The sequence below is a fragment of the Ambystoma mexicanum genome, chromosome 2q, assembly GCF_040938575.1.
Source record: "Ambystoma mexicanum isolate Mex_15411 chromosome 2q, UKY_AmexF1_1, whole genome shotgun sequence".
Lineage (NCBI taxonomy): Eukaryota > Metazoa > Chordata > Amphibia > Caudata > Ambystomatidae > Ambystoma > Ambystoma mexicanum.
Window position 1 is genome coordinate 1,420,983,010 of NC_090924.1, and position 20,865 is coordinate 1,421,003,874.

The following is a 20,865-nucleotide window of genomic DNA, read 5'->3' on the forward strand; positions in this document are numbered from 1 at the left end:
GGTCATCTTCTTCCATGAATGTTGGGTGTGGTTTGCTTAGCTCCAGGAGTTCACTCAGGTTGGAGTTTTTGATGGTTCTCCAATTTCTTTTCTTGGTGTTCTTTGTTTTGTCCGGTTGACTGTTTGTTTGGGTGGACATTTTGATTACGAAGGGGATGATGAGGTGGTCGCTCCAGGGTATTTGTATTGGGGTTCTGTGGTAAGGAGTAGTTTGTTCACAAAGACTGCGTCAAGGGTATGCCCTGCCGGGTGGGTGGCTCCTTTGACTAGTTGTTGTAAGTTCATTGCTGCTAGTTGGCTGGTTAGCAATTTTTGTATGGTCGTGGTTTCTCCTTCGAACCAGATGTTGAAGTCTCCAAAGACTATCAGGTGATTGTGTTTAATGGCTAGGACGATGATTGCTTCTTTGAATGCGTCTATGAAGGTTGCATCGTAGGTTGGTGGTCTATATATTAGTATGAATTTCAAGTTTGTTTTGGGGCTTGCTGCTAGACGTATTAGGGATTTGCATTTATTGGTGTTTAGTGGATCTTCTACTTGGATATCCAGGTGCTCTTTGTGAATGATTGCCAATCCTCCCCCTCTTTTGGTTTTTCTGTTTGCTTGGACGCATTTGAAGTATTCAGGCAGGCAGTTGTTTAGGGTGATCTTGTAGTTGTCCTCCAGCCAAGTTTGGCCAGGATGTCGATCCCTCCGTCGCAGAGCAGATCGTTTATCTCAGTGGCATGTTTGGACATTGACCTTGCATTGATGAGGTTGCAGTGGATCTTTTTGGTGTGGTTTTGCTTGTTAGTTGTTACTTGTTTTGGTTTGTGGTTGTTTATTGGCGTTGATTGGGAGTGGATGAGAATGAGGATCAGCGAAAGCTGCATTTTCGTTGTGGGAGGGCATATGAGGATCAGCGAAGGCTGCATCTTCATTGAAGCGGTCTGCTAGATTGAAAGCTTGGCTGTTGATTGGTGTTGCTACTCCATTTGTGCCGGTTAGGTGGAGGTCTGTGGAGCCTTCTTCTTCAGTGAATTGGTCATTTAGGTTGATGTTTGGGTTGCTGGTTATAAGATCTTCGTCATTGTTATGGCCGGTGTTGCACGGGTGTTGAGGGTGTCCTTCTGTTCTTGTGGTGTATGGTGTGATGGGGTCAGATTTAATCTACGTTCTTCTTGGGTGCTCCCGTCTTTTTCCTGGTGGTCTCGGGCTGTTCTTTGTGTGTCTTGATGTCTCTGTGTCGTAGGGGCATTCTGGTTCCGGGGTTGTTGCGAGGTATGGTGTGAGATATAAGGATTTTTCCCTTTGGAGGTTTGTTCTGGTCGTTTTGGTTTTTGGTGTTGTTTTTCCTCTGTTTGCAGTTGTTGCTTCGGTGGTAGGTTGGATTTGCGTGTCTGTGACCAGTGCGGCCTTGTCTTGTGCCCTTTCTCAGCGTCCCTTCCTGGTCTGGGGCATTTTGGTGCTCGGTGCGGAGGTGCCGGTTGAGTGGTTGGCTATCGTGTCTTGTGATGGGAGTCGTGGTATTTCTTCTTGTGTTGGTAGACTTGGGAACTTTTTTGTGTGCTGTCTGTTCTTCAGGTGGGTTGGTTTGTGTGTCCTCAGAGCGCTGTCCGATGAGGTTGTGGTATTGGGTGAACAGTTGTCTGGGGTGTAGCTCAATTCAGTGCCGTCTATGTAGGTCTCTCGGAAAAAGGTGAGGGCGGTAGGACTATATTATCGCGGTCTGGTCCTCATCAGGAGTATGTTAAGGTGGTTAAGCTATGTTTGTGCTTGAGACTGAGTCTAACTATGTTCTAGAGTCTCGAATGGTAGGAGGGACTCTAAGGAATATTGTAATCCCTACAATGCAAATTTTGGGAGCGGAACCCCTGTTAACTTTGGGCGACTTGTATAGTGGGAGACAAGCCTATCAATGCAATCTGAATATCACACAATACATTTTGGAAACAGACCCCCTGCTAAATTTGGTGGACCTGTATAGTGGGAGAGAGGCCTATCAATGCAGTCTGAATGTCATGCAATGCAATTTGGGAACAGAGCCCCTGCTAAATTTGGGAGACCTGTATAGTGGGAGAGAGGCCAATTAATTCAATGTGAATATCACACAGTGTAATTTGAGAACAGAACCCCTGCTAAATTCGGGAGACCTGTATAGTGGGAGAGAGGCCTATCAATGCGATCTGGATCTCACAAATGCAATTTGGGAGCAGAATCTCTGCTAAATTTGGGGGCTCTATATAGAGGGGGAGGGGCCTATCAATGCAATCTGGATATCATACAATACAATTTGGGAACAGAATGCCTGCTAAATTTGGGAGACCTGTATAGTGGAAGAGAGGACTATCAGTGCAATCTGAATAACACGCAATGCAATTTGGGGACAGAACCCCTGCTAAATTTGGGAGATCTGTATAGTGGGAGAGGCCTATCAATGCAATCTGAATATCATACAATACAAATTTGGACACGGAACCCCTGCTAAATTTGAGAGACCTGTATAGTGGGTGAGGTGTCCACGGCCAGCGGGTCAGATGAGTACCGTATTTCTTCAGGGTGTGAGGGAGAGAGAGGCAATAGGAGCTAATAACACTGTTTTATATTGGTTTGTTAAGTGGCTAGGATTATAGGGTAGAGTGTGGATCTACTCCTAACCCTGGCCACTCCTACCTTACTGGTCCTTGTAGATGATGGTTGACGGCTGGCCGCTGGCTCCTCCTGCAGACACTTCCTGGAGCCGCCTCTGTTGAGCTGCCCTTGGCCTTGTGCCGTTATCCGCAGGGCTGCACGGGCAGAGGGCTGCCCTGGGAAGTCCAGTGATCAAGGCTGAGAGGACAAATGAGAGTGGCACTGCGCGGGTCGGGAGGTGGGAGGGAAGCCAAGCAGGAAAAGGGCGTGGGGTGGGCGCGGGCTGCTGGGGCTATCAAAGGGCCTCCAGTCCTCGGGAATGTCAAATTATTAACGGATACCAAATTCAAGGCTTAAGAGGCTCAGGGGGCTCACCCACTCACCAGCCCGGCCCGGATGTAAATGGAGTGCAGGTCGAGGTGGGTCACACACACGGAGATCCGGCAGCCTAACAGAACCAGTGGGACGGAGCGAGGGCGGGCACAAGGGGAAGCAGGAGAGGACGCGGACTGCGCTGGGAGGCAAGTGGGGGCTGAGGGCTCTGAATTACTAACAGGTACCAAATCCAGGCGGGAGGGAAGCCAAGCAGGAAGAGGGCGTAGGGTGGGCGCGGGCTGCTGGTCCTATCAAAGGGCCTCCAGTCCTCGGGAATGTCAAATTATTAACGGATACCAAATTCAAGGCTTAAGAGGCTCAGGGGGCTCACCCACTCACCAGCCCGGCCCGGATGGAACTCCCGGCCCGAATGACCGAATGAGCTTGAAAGGAGACTGTCTCCCTTGAAGTCTGCCTCAATGGTTTGGCCGAACAGTTGCCATGGCGGTTTCACTGTCTGTGGCATAGAGCTACATGCTTGGCTTTTCTAGCCTTGGCCAGACCAGGAAGGTGTGGGTGCTTCTGCTTGGCCCGCCATTGAATGGCACGGAGCCACCCAGTGGTGAACTGATAAACAGAGTCTCGAAGGGTGCAGGAGCCACCTAGTGGTGTAATGATAAACAGAGTCTCGAAGGGTGCAGGAGCCACCTAGTGGTGAAATGATAAACAGAGTCTCAAAGGGCGCAGGAGCCACTTAGTGGTGAAATGATAAACAGAGTCTCAAAGGGCGCAGGAGCCACTTAGTGGTGAAATGATAAACAGAGTCTCGAAAGGCGCAGGAGCCACTTAGTGGTGAAATGATAAACAGAGTCTCGAAAGGCGCAGGAGCCACTTAGTGGTGAAATGATAAACAGAGTCTCAAAGGGCGCAGGAGCCACTTAGTGGTGAAATGATAAACAGAGTCTCGAAGGGTGCAGGAGCCACCTAGTGGTGAAATGATAAACAGAGTCTCGAAAGGCACAGGAGCCACTTAGTGGTGAAATGATAAACAGAGTCTCAAAGGGCGCAGGAGCCACTTAGTGGTGAAATGATAAACAGAGTCTCGAAAGGCGCAGGAGCCACTTAGTGGTGAAATGATAAACAGAGTCTCAAAGGGCGCAGGAGCCACTTAGTGGTGAAATGATAAACAGAGTCTCAAAGGGCGCAGGAGCCACTTAGTGGTGAAATGATAAACAGAGTCTCAAAGGGCGCAGGAGCCACTTAGTGGTGAAATGATAAACAGAGTCTCGAAAGGCTGCGCCCAAAGCGTGTCAGCGATAAAGGTGGCCGAAGAAGTGGTGAAATATGCAGATGAGACAGCGGGTCTGGCTGATAAAAATACTCCTCTCAAGTACAATACACATTTAATTATTCATACTATCGCCCGATGCACCCGCCAGGAGCCATACAGAAGCTCACACATCAGCTGTGGAGGGCCAACAAGCACCCAACCCCAAGGCCCCATCCATAACCACTGACCTTGTCTACTCTGCAGATCAATACCATGTCATCTAGACCTCAACCCAGTGCCTCCGCAATCATTCTGGATGGTCATCAGCACCCTGAGTAACTGAACATTTGAAAGGTGCATTTCACAACTCCTCCATTACATTTCATGATTATGATTGGTTATTTAAAACGCACTTAATACCCGGAGGTTTCTAAGTGCGGACCCAGGGATCGAACCTGTGTTGCTCTGTGTCTTCCTGCTTCCAAGGCGAGCCCCTTGCCCTTGAGCTATCCTCCCAAGACAGAGACTAGCTGCAGGTCCCCTGCTCCCCGGAGAAGGTAGGCCGTAAGGGGCCCTCAAATGCCCTTCTTCCGCATTGTGGCTTAGAGCACTTCACCAGTAAACAATGACAGGGGAACCCTACAGCAGAGGGGTGGGGCCATGGAAATGACTGTCTCCCTTGAAGTCTGCCTCAATGGTTTGGCCGAACAATTGCCATGGCGGTTTCACTGTCTGTGGCATAGAGCTACTTGCTTGGCTTCCAAGCAGAGATCCCTGGAGGGGTCCCATGTATTCTCTCATCTTCTTGCATCTGTGCCTGGAGCAGAGCCTGAAGCAGCAGAAGCAGCAGAAGCAGCAGATAGCTGCATGTAAAGTTAAATAATGTGTATGCGTGCATGTGTTTAGAATGGTATGTAATGTGTGTATGTGAGTGTTTGCAAGAGTTTGAATGAGTGAGTGGATGTGTGAGTGTGTGTGTGAAACATCTGTGTTTGCTTGAATGCGTGTGTGTGAGTGTGTGTTTGTGAGAGAGAGAGAGAGAGAGAGAGAGAGAGAGAGAGAGAGAGAGAGAGAGAGAGAGAGAGAGAGAGAGAGAGAGAGAATATGAAGGATGGCTGAGTGCAAATGAAGCAAGGTGAAACTGCAAAAGCAAAATGTATGCATTGCTGGCATATACTGAGCACACAACATCACTAACGTTATGAGCGTGTTAATGCTACAGTGGCAATATATACAGTTACAATTCTGCTCTATATTGTGAGGGCAGCATCAAAAAAATGATTTACAGTTATAATGCTGCCATATATTGTGGGCACCGAATGATGAGTGATCTAAGGGGCAACGCAGCATGAATGTTGTATCTAGTGGCAATACTTGCATATATTGTCGGAGCACTATCATGAAAGCAATTTACATTGCCAGTGTTGGTATGTAATGTGGGCATGGCAACACCGAATTGATTTGCAGTATTTATCATGGCATATATATTGTGGGCTTTCTTGCGAGAGATGTACAGTGGCAATGCTGGTGTATTGTGTGTGAGAAGTATCATGAACATGATACATGGTGGAAATGCGTATATTTATTGTGGGCACAGCTTCATTAAAGTAGTTTTCAGTGGACATCCTGGCATGTATTGGGGGCACAGCTTCATGAAAGGAATGTATAGAGTGAATGCTGCCATATTTTGAGGGAAAACCTTCATGAAGGTGATTTATAGAGGCAACGCACACATTTATAGTGGGCACAATTTCATCAAAATTGTGACAGTATCAATTCGTCCATCCAAGTAACAGAACATAATCACACATAGAATGATCAGAGCACCAGGAACATTGTTTACAGTGGAATGTGGGCATATATTTTGGACACAGCATCATGGGCACCGCTTACAGTTGGACTACTGGCATTTGGGGGCAAAGCATGGCGAGGGATGTGAAATGACTCTTCCGGCATATATTGCTGGTACAACACCATGAGCCTTATATAGAGTGGCAATACTGGCCTATGTTGTGGGTGCAGCTCCATGAAATCAATGTGCAGTGGCATCACTGGCATACACACATATTGTGACCAAAGCACCAGCAGAATGTACAGTATAGATGCTGACATGTATTGTGGACATATCTTTACGAGAGTGATTTACAGCCTAAATGCTAGCATACAATGTGTGAGAAGTATCAGGAATGGGATATACAGCAGCAATACCCGCAGATATTGTTGACACGAGCATTGTGAAACGTTATGAAACGCTGTTGTGTACTGTTGGCGACCTGGTTGAGGTGAGATGTGATATGTTTAAGCCAAGTGAACCCGTTGTAAAGTGTACTGCATTTATTCCTATTTTACACAACAACTGTGCTGCAAAATGCACAATTTCGAGGCATTATTTTCCAAAAGGTTCCCACGGATGACTTAAAAATGCCCCCAAAGTTGAACACTCCCAACCCCCTACATTACACGGTTGTATACAAATTGATATTTTCTCAATTGACCTCTGACCTCAGGAGAATGTACCTAAGGTCAATGAGAATATATATGCAGGGGGAACCCCCTACAACCCCCACCCAATCCAAAATCCCCCACAACCCCCCACCCAATCCCCTTATATTATTTGTAATCCAAAACCAACCCAATACATATATAAAATAACTAAAATAATATAAAGGTCAATTGTGCAAAAGGTCAATTGTAAAAGGTCAATTTGGGTAATACCCATTACACAGCGCCCCCTTGCTATTCTTGGCCACGTTTGCTAGTTTGGGTGAGATGTTATTGCACCTCCACTGGAAATATTCACCCCAAGTCCCTCATTAAAAAACACCTCCACCCCCTCATCCGGCACCAAAAGCTGCCATTGCTACCAGAGCTGCCAACCCTAAGTGACCGGGAATGCGTAATATCAGTGCCACCGGGTAAAGGTTGGTACAGTGCCCACCCTGCCACAGCACCAAGCAATGGTGCAAAGACTTAGCCCCATGACCTGATGTTCGCCTCAATCTACAGAAATGAAAGCGCCAACCACCAGTCTGCAGACCAGGCCAATATATGTGCCTCTCTCCTTCCTGAGGCCTACCTCTCTCTTTTATCTTGTCTCTCGCTTCTATCCCCACCTTTGGTTTTCCTATGCACTTCTATCTTCACAAGTCTCCTTCATTTTACCAAGTTTATCGCTTGTTATTTTACTCCTCTTTCTACCTCTTTCATTCTTTTTTAGATTTGGCTATTAAGTGGCGCTAAAGCATCGCCTATAAACCGAAACTAGTGCATTAGACTACAGCGAGGGAGAAATGGCATTTGAGGAGGGACAAAAAACTTGCAGATGTTGTTTGGTAATTCACCCACCCGTTGCCTGCCCATGGCCATTCCCACCCATTTCCTGCAACTTCCCGCCCAAACAACCTCCTCCTGGGATCTCTTTGAGATAGATTTATCAAGCCGTAGCACCAAACATTGGGCCTCATTAGGAGTTTGCCGGTCTGGAAACAAGGGTGACGATAAGCTCGTAATGAGCCGGTGGAAGCGGGAAGTCAGGCGCCGGGAAATGATCACGGGTCCGGCAGGGCTAACGCCAGACCCATAGCGAGACCCATTGTGTTTGAAATACCCTCCAGTGTTTTTTCAAAGCAGTCTTCTGGGAGTTGATGGTGTTATTGGAGCTGTAAATCCGCTACTGGTGTAATACAAATATCTTAACCAGATCTGCCTTCAGCCACTCGTTTCATAAGCACGATGCATGTCCTTCAGAGAAGTCCTGTTAAAAACAAGGATTGGCAAAGCCAAGAGTTTTGGCTTGTGCATAGGAATTGGGCATTTGCCAGATACTGCTGTGATATGCCCGGTAGCTTTGCCATTTTGCAGCTGCCAGCATTGAAGGTCAGTTAATACCACGAGGGAAGTGCCTGAGAAATGCATTTACCATGCCTAAACAAAAGCCAAAACTTTTGGCATTGCCAATGCTTATTTTCTCTTCCACCATCTCTTTGCCCCTCCCCCCCCCCCCCATTGTTTCGCATTCGTTGTAGTTGTAGGTCCTTTTTCTGTCTCGCTTTCTCGGTATTCCACGTTTCTCTCTGCATTTCGTTTTCTTTCGTTCTCTCACTTTCCTCCTCCCTCTCGCCCATTCCCTTCCTTGCCTGCTCACCTGAAGCTATCGATTGGTGGCCTACCCAGCCCCTGATTGGCTGCCCTGCCTTGTCGGTGAGTTGAGCCCCTCCCTCCCTCACAGGACAGGTAAAGTTTCACTCAGTGCACACTGTTCATGCCGGAGCGCACCTGGATTCCTCGGGACTGAGTGCCTTCCTCCCGGGTCTACTGTTCCCCCAGTTCAGGCGCCTTCCTCCCTCCCTCCCCAGACGTGTAGGCACTGATAAGAAAGGGGGGGGTGATGAGAGACAGCTGCCCCACCCTGTGCACCCCCGCGCCGGACGAAGCCACAGTTTTCACCCAGCTGAAGCCCGTCAGGATGTCCGGGGAGGTGGGCGAGGACAGCTCGGTGTTTGAGGATACCAAGGCGAGTATTAGGAGCCTGGACAGCCCGCATGACCTGGTGCAGGTGAGCAGGGGCGGGATGGGGGGGGGGGTCGGTGGGGATCAGGGCTTCGGCCTTCAGAACCTGGGGGCACGAAGGGCGAGCCTCGGGGTGTGCCAGGGAGTCTTCTACTCTTCTGGCGCCTGAGATTGTAAAGCGATAAGCGGGCCAGAGCTATGCATTAACGGTCATATAATGCCCTGGCGGGCTTCTGGGGACATGACAGCTAAGAGAATTCAAACAAATATAAAAAAGCAAATATTTTCTAAATGCGCAAAATGTAATGTAATAAAGTGTATCAACACAAACACACACATCGCAGGTGTGCTGTATACACCCCGACAAATAACACATGTTGTGTCTCAGTGTCAATGTTTAGACCGTTTTACAGCACCTGTATTTCTGCTTGTGTGATACAGCATGTGCAGATCTCGATTAGACGGGTTATAGTTCACATGATTTTACTAAATTACACTGTGTATGAATGATGACCACTTATGCATGTGCAAACATGTTACACTCGTGTTTTAGAAAGACAAAGGCACAAGCGTGTGTCTGGTCTAGGTGGGCAGCATTGCCAGGGAGAAACGGTAACAATCGATGGATCTGCCGGCTGGTATGAGCTATCACGTGTACTCACCCCCAGTATAAATACTCAATGGTTGATCAATTAACCAATTTTGTGTGTGTGTGTGTCTATATAACTATCTATGTACTGTATCTATCGATCCTCGCAATTCATCACACTACAGACACACCTTGCACACTCACACATACACACGAGTGTGTATATAAAGGTGTGTGCAAGGGTGTGTGTGTGTACATGTGATTGGGTGAGCAGGTACATCTGTGCATATAGAAAGGCAGAAAGATAGGTAGATAGCTAGATAGAGATGGGTAGATAGAAACGGAGGTTGATAAAATGGGAGATAGATATGGAGGTAGATAGATACGCAGGCAGAGAGATAAGGAGATACATTCATGGATAGAAACGGAGGCAGATAGATGAGGAGATAGATAGATACGGAGGTAGATAGATAAGGAGATAGATACATGGATAGAAACGGAGGTAGATAGATAGGGAGATAGATAGATACGGAGGTAGATAGATACGGAGGCAGAGAGATGAGGAGATAGATACATGGATAGAAACGGAGGTAGAGAGATAAGGAGGTAGATAGATACGGAGGCAGATAGCTGAGGAGATAGATGCATACATGGATAGAAACGGGGGTAGAGAGATACGGAGGTAGATAGAGAGGCAGGGATGGGAATATAGATAGATGGCTATGGGGTCCACTTTAGACAGATTTCTGTGCAAATGTATATATATATATACACACCTTTTTATTATGTTAACGTGTATAATATTGCAACACACACAGATCTCCACATTACTTTTTTGTACGTCTCTTGTGTGTATTTGTTTTTAAACATGTATGGAGTTTTGGGGGGGGGGTCTCCACGCACCCCCACGGTGTGTTTTGTACCTGGCTGGGGGGGCCTTCTTCTGAATCTCGGCGGCGCAAGGCTCTGAAGGCTCCCAGGTATTTCCAGAATTTGCGGTTAAAACTCGCAGGACGAGTTTTGCGGAGGGGGTCGGGTGCATTTTTCCACTCTCTTTGAAGGTTTGGAGCCTGTACTGGAGGCCCCGGCGTGGGCGGACAGGGCCCACAGGCAAAAACAACCCGAGGTATCCCTTGGACTTGCGTGAATAGGGGTGGGGGGGTGTGAGGGACATTCCTGCCTCCACCACTGACTGAGAAACCTCTGCTACATCTCAGAGCTGTGACACTACAATCATGGAGGCTGCGGGCCAGAGAGAGAACCATGTCTGGACTCAAGGAAGTGCAAGTACACGGGCTGTGGAGACAGGAATAGCATGCCCGTGTCTGACACAAGAAACTGGAAGTCCACAGGCTGTGGAGACAGGGATAGCATGCCCGTGTCTGACACAAGAAACTGGAAGTACAGGGGCTGTGGAGACAGGGATAGCATGCCCGTGTCTGACACAAGAAACTGGAAGTACAGGGGCTGTTGAGACAGGGACAGCATGCCCATGTCTGACACAAGAAACTGGAAGTCCACAGGCTGTGGAGACAGGGATAGCATGCCCATGTCTGACACAAGAAACTGGAAGTACATGGGCCGTGGAGACGGGGATAGCATGCCCGTGTCTGACACAAGAAACTGGAAGTACACGGGCTGTGGAGACAGGGATAGCATGCCTGTTTCCGACACAAGAAACTGGAAGTACACGGGCTGTGGAGACAGGGATAGCATGCCCATGTCTGGACTCAAGGAAGTGCAAGTACAATGGAAGTACACAGGCTGTTGAGACAGGGATAGCATGCCTGTGTCCGACACAAGAAACTGGAAGTACGCGGGCTGTGGAGGCAGGCATAGCATGCACATGTCTGAAACAAGAAACTGGAAGTACACGGGCTGTGGAGACAGGAATAGCATGCCCATGTTTGACACAAGAAACTGGAAGTAACCAGGATGTGGAGGCAGGGACAGAAAGCCCATGTCTGACACAAGAAACTGGAAGTACACTGGCTGTGGAGACAGGAATAGCATGCCCATGTCTGGACTCAAGGAAGTGCAAGTACAGTGGAAGTACACAAGCTGTGGGGACAGGGATAGCATGCCCGTGTCTCACACAAGAAACTGGAAGTACACTGGCTGTGGAGGCAGGGATAGCATGCCCGTGTCTGACACAAGAAACTGGAAGTACGTGAGCTGTGGAGGCAGGGACAGAATGCCCATGCCTGACACAAGAAACTGGAAGTGCACAGGCTGTGGAGGCAGGGACAGAATGCCCGTGTCTGACACAAGAAACTGGAAGTACACGGGCTGTGGAGACAGGGATAGCATGCCTGTTTCCGACACAAGAAACTGGAAGTACACGGGCTGTGGAGACAGGGATAGCATGCCCATGTCTGGACTCAAGGAAGTGCAAGTACAATGGAAGTACACGGGCTGTGGAGACAGGGATAGCATGCCTGTGTCCGACACAAGAAACTGGAAGTACGCGGGCTGTGGAGGCAGGCATAGCATGCACATGTCTGAAACAAGAAACTGGAAGTACACGGCTGTGGAGACAGGAATAGCATGCCCATGTGTGACACAAGAAACTGGAAGTAACCAGGATGTGGAGGCAGGGACAGAAAGCCCATGTCTGACAGAAGAAACTGGAAGTACACTGGCTGTGGAGACAAGAATAGCATGCCCATGTCTGGACTCAAGGAAGTGCAAGTACAGTGGAAGTACACAAGCTGTGGGGACAGGGATAGCATGCCCGTGTCTCACACAAGAAACTGGAAGTACACTGGCTGTGGAAGCAGGGATAGCATGCCCGTGTCTGACACAAGAAACTGGAAGTACGCGAGCTGTGGAGGCAGGGACAGAATGCCCATGCCTGACACAAGAAACTGGAAGTACACAGGCTGTGGAGGCAGGGACAGAATGCCCATGACTGACACAAGAAACTAGAAATCCACGGGCTGTGGAGACAGGAATAACATACCTGTGTCTGTCACAAGAAACTGGAAGTCCACGGGCTGCGGAGACAGGGATAGAATACCCATGTCTGACACAAGAAACTAGAAGTCCACGGGCTGTGGAGACAGGTATAGCATGCCCATGTCTGACACAAGAAAATGGAAGTTCACGGGCTGTGGAGGCAGGGATAGCATGCCCGTGTCTGACACAAGAAACAGGAAGTCCACAGGCTGTGGAGACAGGGATAACATGTCCATGTCTGACACAAGACACTGGAAGTACAGCGGCTGTGGAGACAGAGATAGCATGCCCATGTCTGACACAAGAAACTGGAAGTCCATGGGCTGTGGAGACAGGGATAGCATGCCCATGTCTGACACAAGAAACTGGAAGTCCACAGGCTGTGAAGACAAGGATAGCATGGCCATGTCTGACACAAGAAACTGGAAGTACAGGGGCTGTGGAGACAGGGATAACATGCCCATGTCTGACACAAGAAACTGGAAGTCCACAGGCTGTGGAGACAGGGATAGCATGCCCATGTCTGACACAAGAAACTGGAAGTACACGGGCTGTGGAGACGGGGATAGCATACCCATGTCTGACACAAGAAACTGGAAGTACACGGGCTGTGGAGACAGGGATAGCATGCCCGTTTCCGACACAAGAAACTGGAAGTACACGGGCTGTGGAGACAGGGATAGCATGCCCATGTCTGGACTCAAGGAAGTGCAAGTACAATGGAAGTACACGGGATGTGGAGACAGGGATAGCATGCCTGTGTCCGACACAAGAAACTGGAAGTACGCGGGCTGTGGAGGCAGGCATAGCATGCACATGTCTGAAACAAGAAACTGGAAGTACACGAGCTGTGGAGACAGGAATAACATGCCCATGTGTGACACAAGAAACTGGAAGTAACCAGTATGTGGAGGCAGGGACAGAAAGCCCATGTCTGACACAAGAAACTGGAAGTACACTGGCTGTGGAGACAGGAATAGCATGCCCATGTCTGGACTCAAGGAAGTGCAAGTACAGTGGAAGTACACAAGCTGTGGGGACAGGGACAGCATGCCCGTGTCTCACACAAGAAACTGGAAGTACACTGGCTGTGGAGTCAGGGACAGAATGCCCATGCCTGACACAAGAAACTGGAAGTACACAGGCTGTGGAGGCAGGGACAGAATGCCCATGTCTGACACAAGAAACTAGAAGTCCACGGGCTGTGGAGACAGGAATAACATACCCGTGTCTGTCACAAGAAACTGGAAGTCCACGGGCTGCGGAGACAGGGATAGAATACTCATGTCTGACACAAGAAACTGGAAGTCCACGGGCTGTGGAGACAGGCATAGCATGACCATGTCTGACACAAGAAAATGGAAGTTCACGGGCTGTGGAGGCAGGGATAGCATGCCCATGTCTGACACAAGAAACTGTAAGTACAGGGGCTGTGGAGACAGGGATAGCATGCCCATGTCTGACACAAGAAACTGGAAGTACACAGGTTGTGGAGGCAGGGACAGAATGCCCATGTCTGACACAAGAAACTGGAAGTCAACGGGCTGTGGAGACAGGGGTAGAACGCCCATGTTTGACAGAAGAAACTGAAAGTACACGGGCTATGGAGACGGATAGCATGCCTGTGTCTGACACAAGAAACTGGAAGTCCACGGGCTGTGGAGACAGGGATAGCATGCCCATGTCTGACAGAAGAAACTGGAAGTACACAGCCTGTGGAGACGGATAGCATGCCCATGTCTGGCACAAGAAGCTGGAAGTCCACAGGCTGTGGAGACGGATAGAAGGCCAGTGTCTGACACAAGAAACTGGAAGTACACAGGCTGTGGAGACGGGGATAGCATGCCCATGTCTGACACAAGAAAATGGAAGTTCACGGGCTGTGGAGACAGGGAGAGCATGCCCGTGTCTGACACAAGAAACTGGAAGTCCACAGGCTGTGGAGACATGGATAACATGTCCATGTCTGACACAAGACACTGGAAGTACAGCGGCTGTGGAGACAGAGATAGCATGCCCATGTCTGACACAAGAAACTGGAAGTACAGGGGCTGTGGAGACAGGGATAGCATGCCCATGTCTGACACAAGAAACTGGAAGTCCACAGGCTGTGGAGACAGGGATAGCATGCCCATGTCTGACACAAGAAACTGGAATTACACGGGCTGTGGAGACGGGGATAGCATGCCCGTGTCTGACACAAGAAACTGGAAGTACACGGGCTGCCGAGACAGGGATAGCAGGCCTGTTTCCGACACAAGAAACTGGAAGTACACGGGCTGTGGAGACAGGGATAGCATGCCCATGTCTGGACTCAATGAAGTGCAAGTACAATGGAAGTACACGGGCTGTGGAGACAGGGATAGCATGCCTGTGTCCGACACAAGAAACTGGAAGTACGCGGGCTGTGGAGGCAGGCATAGCATGCACATGTCTGAAACAAGAAACTGGAAGTACACGGGCTGTGGAGACAGGAATAGCATGCCCATGTGTGACACAAGAAACTGGAAGTAACCAGGATGTGGAGGCAGGGACAGAAAGCCCATGTCTGGTACAAGAAACTGGAAGTACACTGGCTGTGGAGACAGGAATAGCATGCCCATGTCTGGACTCAAGGAAGTACAAGTACAGTGGAAGTACACAAGCTGTGGGGACAGGGATAGCATGCCCGTGTCTCACACAAGAAACTGGAAGTACACTGGCTGTGGAAGCAGGGACAGAATGCCCATGCCTGACACAAGAAACTGGAAGAACACAGGCTGTGGAGGCAGGGACAGAATGCCCATGTCTGACGCAAGAAACTAGAAGTCCACGGGCTGTGGAGACAGGAATAACATACCCGTGTCTGTCACAAGAAACTGGAAGTCCAGGGGCTGCGGAGACAGGGATAGAATACCCATGTCTGACACAAGAAACTGGAAGTCCACGGGCTGTGGAGACAGGAATAGCATGCCCATGTCTGACACAAGAAAATGGAAGTTCACGGGCTGTGGAGGCAGGGATAGCATGCCCATGTCTGACACAAGACACTGGAAGTACAGCGGCTGTGGAGACAGAGATAGCATGCCCATGTCTGACAAAAGAAACTGGAAGTCCATGGGCTGTGGAGACAGGGATAGCATGCCCATGTCTGACACAAGAAACTGGAAGTCCACAGGCTGTGAAGACAGGGATAGCATGGCCATGTCTGACACAAGAAACTGGAAGTACAGGGGCTGTGGAGACAGGGATAGCATGCCCATGTCTGACACAAGAAACTGGAAGTACACAGGTTGTGGAGGCAGGGACAGAATGCCCATGTCTGACACAAGAAACTGGAAGTCAACGGGCTGTGGAGACCGGGGTAGAACGCCCATGTCTGACAGAAGAAACTGAAAGTACACGGGCTGTGGAGACGGATAGCATGCCCGTGTCTGACACAAGAAACTGGAAGTCCACGGGCTGTGGAGACAGGGATAGCATGCCCATGTCTGACAGAAGAAACTGGAAGTACACGGCCTGTGGAGACGGATAGAATGCCCATGTCTGACACAAGAAACTGGAAGTCAACGGGCTGTGGAGACCGGGGTAGAACGCCCATGTCTGACAGAAGAAACTGAAAGTACACGGGCTGTGGAGACGGATAGCATGCCCGTGTCTGACACAAGAAACTGGAAGTACACGGGCTGTGGAGACGGGGATAGCATGCCCATGTCTGACACAAGAAACTGGAAGACCACGGGTTGTGGAGACGGGTAGAATGCCCATGTCTGACAGAAGAAACTGGAAGAACACGGCCTGTGGAGACGGGGATAGCATGCCCATGTCTGATACAAGAAACTGGAAGTCCACGGGCTGTGGAGACAGGGATAGCATGCACATGTCTGACACAAGAAACTGGAAGTCCACGGCCTCTGGAGACGGATAGCATGCCCATGTCTGGCACAAGAAGCTGGAAGTCCACGGGCTGTGGAGACGGATAGAATGCCCGTGTCTGACACAAGAAACTGGAAGTACACGGGCTGTGGAGACGGATAGCATGCCCATGTCTGACAGTTGAGCAAACTCTGCCCATGCCTTAGCACGGAGTGTGCAGGCCCTCCAGCGGAGTTGCCAGTTGAGCAGACTCTGCCCATACCTTGGCACAGAGTGTGCAGGTCCTCCAGACTTAGCTGCGGTTATGAGACAGAGAGCTAAAATGCGCGCCCCGTCTGTACCAGGCGCGCCCCTCTTCATCCCGCGCACAGTCCATTTTGATGGGAGGCTTGTGTTTTCTTTCACCTCTGCGTTGATTGGATCACTTTTATTCCAGGGATCCTTTCGCGGCAAAAAAACACAAAAAAGAAAACAATGCTGGAGCCTATCCTGCAAAGATAGACGCACGTCTTACTGGGGGCCCTACTCCCTGGGCTTAGGACCGGTGCCCTCGGTGAACGGGGCCCTCATGCCACTGAAGCCCCCCACACAGGAATCCGGGCTCCTGATGAGAATGTGAGGTAAGAACAGTTTAGTCACTGGCTGTAACTCAGTGAGCCATCTTCTTATGATAGCTCCGAAAGAGGAGAGGCTCCTAGGGAGCACCTTGCATGGCACCCCTGCACACAACATGTGTTCTCCTTGGCTACTTGGGAGAAGCTAGTCCCAGGGCAGATTGGAAGCAGGAGGTTGCATTCACATCTTTTTTTATCTTTATTTATTTTGCTTGATATTACAACAAGGGAGCAGGTAACTTACAGGTAGTAGGCTATATGCAATCGACATACACAGTATGATAGTAACTTATACAGAGTGGTAGGACTTTTTAAAAAAAAAAAATAGCGAGAAGATAATTCTGCACATTTGTCAAATTATATAGTTTTGGAAAACATTGTAATATGTAGGTAATTCCTTGAAAAAATATTTCGTAGCATCATGGTATGGTTGAATACAAACAGCATTAAATAAATATGTACATCTTGAAAAATGACCCTTAACATACACAAACCAAAACGGTTGTCTCCAATAACAATACATCTACACTGACGCCCTAATACACAAAAACAAAGTACATGTGTGTGCAAAAATACAAGATAGGTTTCACCTCAATATAATCCTGACGCGCATCATTTGGTCGTGTGCCAACCTGATTATTCCACCATGACTGTCCAATAGATACACCTAAATCAGGTTTAAGTTTTTTCGGGTACTGTTTTTTTCTTTATTGACAACTTATGTTTCGGCTAAATTGGCGCTTCATTTCTTTAGCACAGACTTATTCAGGGCATTCAATTTTTTATCAAGGGAGATGATTATTGATAATAAATCTACAAAATGCGTGTGAACATTAGTGTTTATATATCTAATACACCTGTTCTTGTTATCTTGTCATCTATAGTGTACAATTGTGAGTCAAGCGAAATTCTGTTCCAACAGCAAAGTTTTCAATTTAGTTTTAGACCAGTAGCCCCCTCTGTACAGTTCCCAGGTGCCAAGGCGTGCAGAAATCAATATGATCTTTTTCCAAATAACTTTTCAGCTAAATATTAGGCAAAGAGCAATCAAGTGTTAAATTCAGGCATGAATGCGAAGGGCCTAAGAGTCAAGCGACAACTCGCAAGTCTGATGTTTCTCAAACATGGAATTCTGCTCGACTCACCAGTTAGGCAAGAAGGAACTCCTCAAGCTTAGGTTGGAGTAACATTAGTTTTAGGGAGTAATAGAATTGTTTTCAAGATACAGTATTGCATTTTTTAACAACTAGAAATATATTTTAATTGAAAAAAGATGTGTTTTTGTTTTAATCCAAACATTCCTTTTAGCTAGCGGTTCCCATAGATGAACAGAACTATTGTGTCTAATTATTTGACTTCACTATAACGGAGATGCTCTTTGTGGAAGGCGCTGGGCTAAGCAGATTGCCTGCGGCGGCACAAAGGTCCAGGCACATGCCTGCAGTACCTGTTACTCCCGATTTTCTCTATTGGGACTAGAGTCCTCATTTTAGGGAGAAAAATAGATATGTATGCCTCTTACCTGGCGTCCCTGCTGGAAGTGCTGGCAGGATCTTGGAGAAGTTTCACTATATCAACTAAACTTCTTCTAAATGGAATTCCTGCCATAGAAATGGGATTCTGAGGGTTTCGAGGGGGTGATCCTATAAGAAGGAAAATGTGCTTTTTATATTGACAGTAATAAGCTCGATCTGCATAGCTAACACAATGATATGGGTGCAGAAATATTGAATTGTATCAGGGTGGCATGAGTTCTTAAAACTGGAATTCCCTCCAAGGATTTCCAGAGTTTGGGAAAATCTCATATCTGATAACCGGGGCTTCTTTCTATCAGGAAAACGGCGACAGAGCAGGGAAATGTTCCAATATCTGTGGATTCGCAATTTTTCTAAATAATGTGCATAGAGTGGGCGATTCCAGGAGCATGGAGATGCATTCATTTGAAGTTTATTCTTGTACCAGCAACCATGCTCGTACCAGGTCTCATCTGGGATATCCCTATGGAAACCCCGATCGTGTGTCAATGATGCTTCCAATGGGCAGAGCATGCTTAGGACATGTGTGCTGCGTCTGCTGTATCGGAGTCTGGAGATTTGTTCATCGGAAAACAGCTCATGTATAGGAAAGAATCGCCGCTTGGTGACCAGACCCTACTGGGGCTCGGCTGGGATATATCCCTATGGAAGCCCTGATCGTGTACCGCTGATGCTTCCAATGGACAGAGCGGGCTGGGGACTCTTATACTGTGTCTGATGTACAGGAGCAGGAGAGGTTTTCATCAGAAGAAAGTTCTCGTACAGGAAAGGATCACTGCGTGGCCTCTCTGTGATTACCCCTGAGTCTATATGGAAGCCTGGCTCTGGTATCAATGAAGCTTCCAATGGGCAGAGCGGGTTTAGGGCGCGTGCACTAGTCTGTGCCTGCTGAATAGGAAACGGTCACTGCTTAGTTTACATAGGAATATCCCTTTGTAAACCCTGACCTTTCATAAATCACTGCGTATGCACTTGGATGGGCAGGCTGTGGCCACGTGCACTGTGTCTGCATGAATGAGTGCTTCCGGTTCAAGTTCGTTGATGACAGCTGTCCGTGGCCGGGTCCTTCCTGTGGACGCCATGTTCCTAGAGGAATGGAAGGTGGGCTAGGGCAGGGATCTCGTGTCTGTTTCACAGCAGAGACGGTTTCCAGTGGGCGTGGCCTGCTGGCAGTTAGGAGATATGTCCTTATCATGGAATGTTCCCATGAGCGGCTTTATGGATGTGAAGTAATGCCTTTGCGCAAGAGGGAGGTTGCCATGACAGCAGGCCCTCCCACAATCCTCTTCACCGCTCCAGGCCTTGTTTTGTGATCTTCGCAAGCTAGAAAGGGGGGGTGGGGTCACATAGGGCCCGTATCGTATGTTGCAATGTTGCTTCTCAGCACGTGGTTGAGTACTTGAAGGCCGCCACGATCTTATGGGAGCCGAGCACACGCTTTTGGCATGTTTCTAGTGGGACGAGGAACGGGGAGGGGCTATCAAGGGGCGTGGTCGGAGCATTGGGCATTGTCCTAATGGTGGTGGGTGTGTATTCCCAGGGGTGGGAACTAAACAGCCCTCTAATTTTTCTAAACAGCCTCTCCCCTCCTTAGACAACATTTCCACTTCGTATCCCTGTGTGAGCTGGCGCGTTTTCTTGCCCAATGAGGTACAAGGCACCCTCCCAGGCTAGCAGGGGCCAAGGTTCCCCAGCACGCTCATGAGGGCCGAGGCACCCGGGCTGCCCTTCCTATCGGGCGTTTCTTGGTGCACTCCAGTGGCACTCGCTTCAGGAAAGGCCAGCCTTCCTAGGACGCTAACGGAAGCCTGCATTCCTCTATACGCAGCGCTGGCCAATGGGCCGGCTCTTGGAGGGACCCAGATCCGGCATCGGATGTGTGGCCGGATCTCGGGACAGGCCGGCCTCAGCCCTGGCAAGGCTTCCCTGAGGGAAGCTGCGGGCTCGGTGATCTAATCTGCTCCGTGCTCCTTACTGCCAGCCGTCGTTTTCAGGCGCTTTATCTGCTCAGCCTGTTTCTTTCTTCTGTCCTGGAAGGGTCACCACAAGAATTAATGGGCCATGACCATCCCTGGGGTACAGGGCATCACTTTTAAAAGTAGGATTTCTACCTGCTGGCCGCACTATTGTTTTTCCAAACGTGCATCTTACATTTCCACATTCATAAATGTTGCTTAAACTTATATTCACTAGTTTTCTCTGAATTTCTTTTTTTTTTTTGGTTGGACTTCCGAACAAATACCCTGTAGTTGTTGTGCCCCTTCCTTTGTGTTTTATGACAGGTTATATTTATAAAGATGTTATATGCTTGTCAAAGTGCTTAATCACAAATAAAGGTTTCTGTTGTGCTGACAGCAGTTATTAGGAAATCAAACTGTGGGTTCATGGTGCCAACTTTTGATTCTCACTACAGGGGCAGAAATGCCGCCACCTCCACCCTGTATATAAGCAAGCGACCAGCCCAACCCATGCCATGGCAAAAACATTTTATAGCACTTGTTTTTTTATGAGGAATTGCAAAAAGTCATATGATTAAAACTTGTTTTTAATAAATAACATCTCAGCAAGTGTCACTCAACCTCCTGAGCTACCCTGGTAGCCTTCTACTGT

The 20,865-nt window shown here is 48.6% G+C and overlaps 1 protein-coding gene across 4 annotated transcripts in view; it reads left to right on the forward strand.

Annotated features, from left to right (window-relative positions):
* The first annotated feature begins 8,415 nt into the window (after positions 1-8,415).
* Positions 8,416-20,865, forward strand: part of LOC138570210 (Krueppel-like factor 5) — a 141,886-nt gene continuing 129,436 nt past the window's right edge. For 2 of the 4 annotated variants that reach the window (XR_011303423.1, XM_069648932.1), the window contains exon 1: positions 8,416-8,750. Coding sequence is in view for 2 of the 4 variants with exons in the window: in XM_069648932.1 (XP_069505033.1) it covers positions 8,583-8,750 (168 nt within the window). In the remaining 2 variants the exon portion in view is untranslated. Of the gene's footprint in view, positions 8,751-16,247; positions 16,727-20,865 lie in introns of those variants that run through there. The other 2 variants (XM_069648933.1, XM_069648934.1) reach the window with 2 other exon arrangements.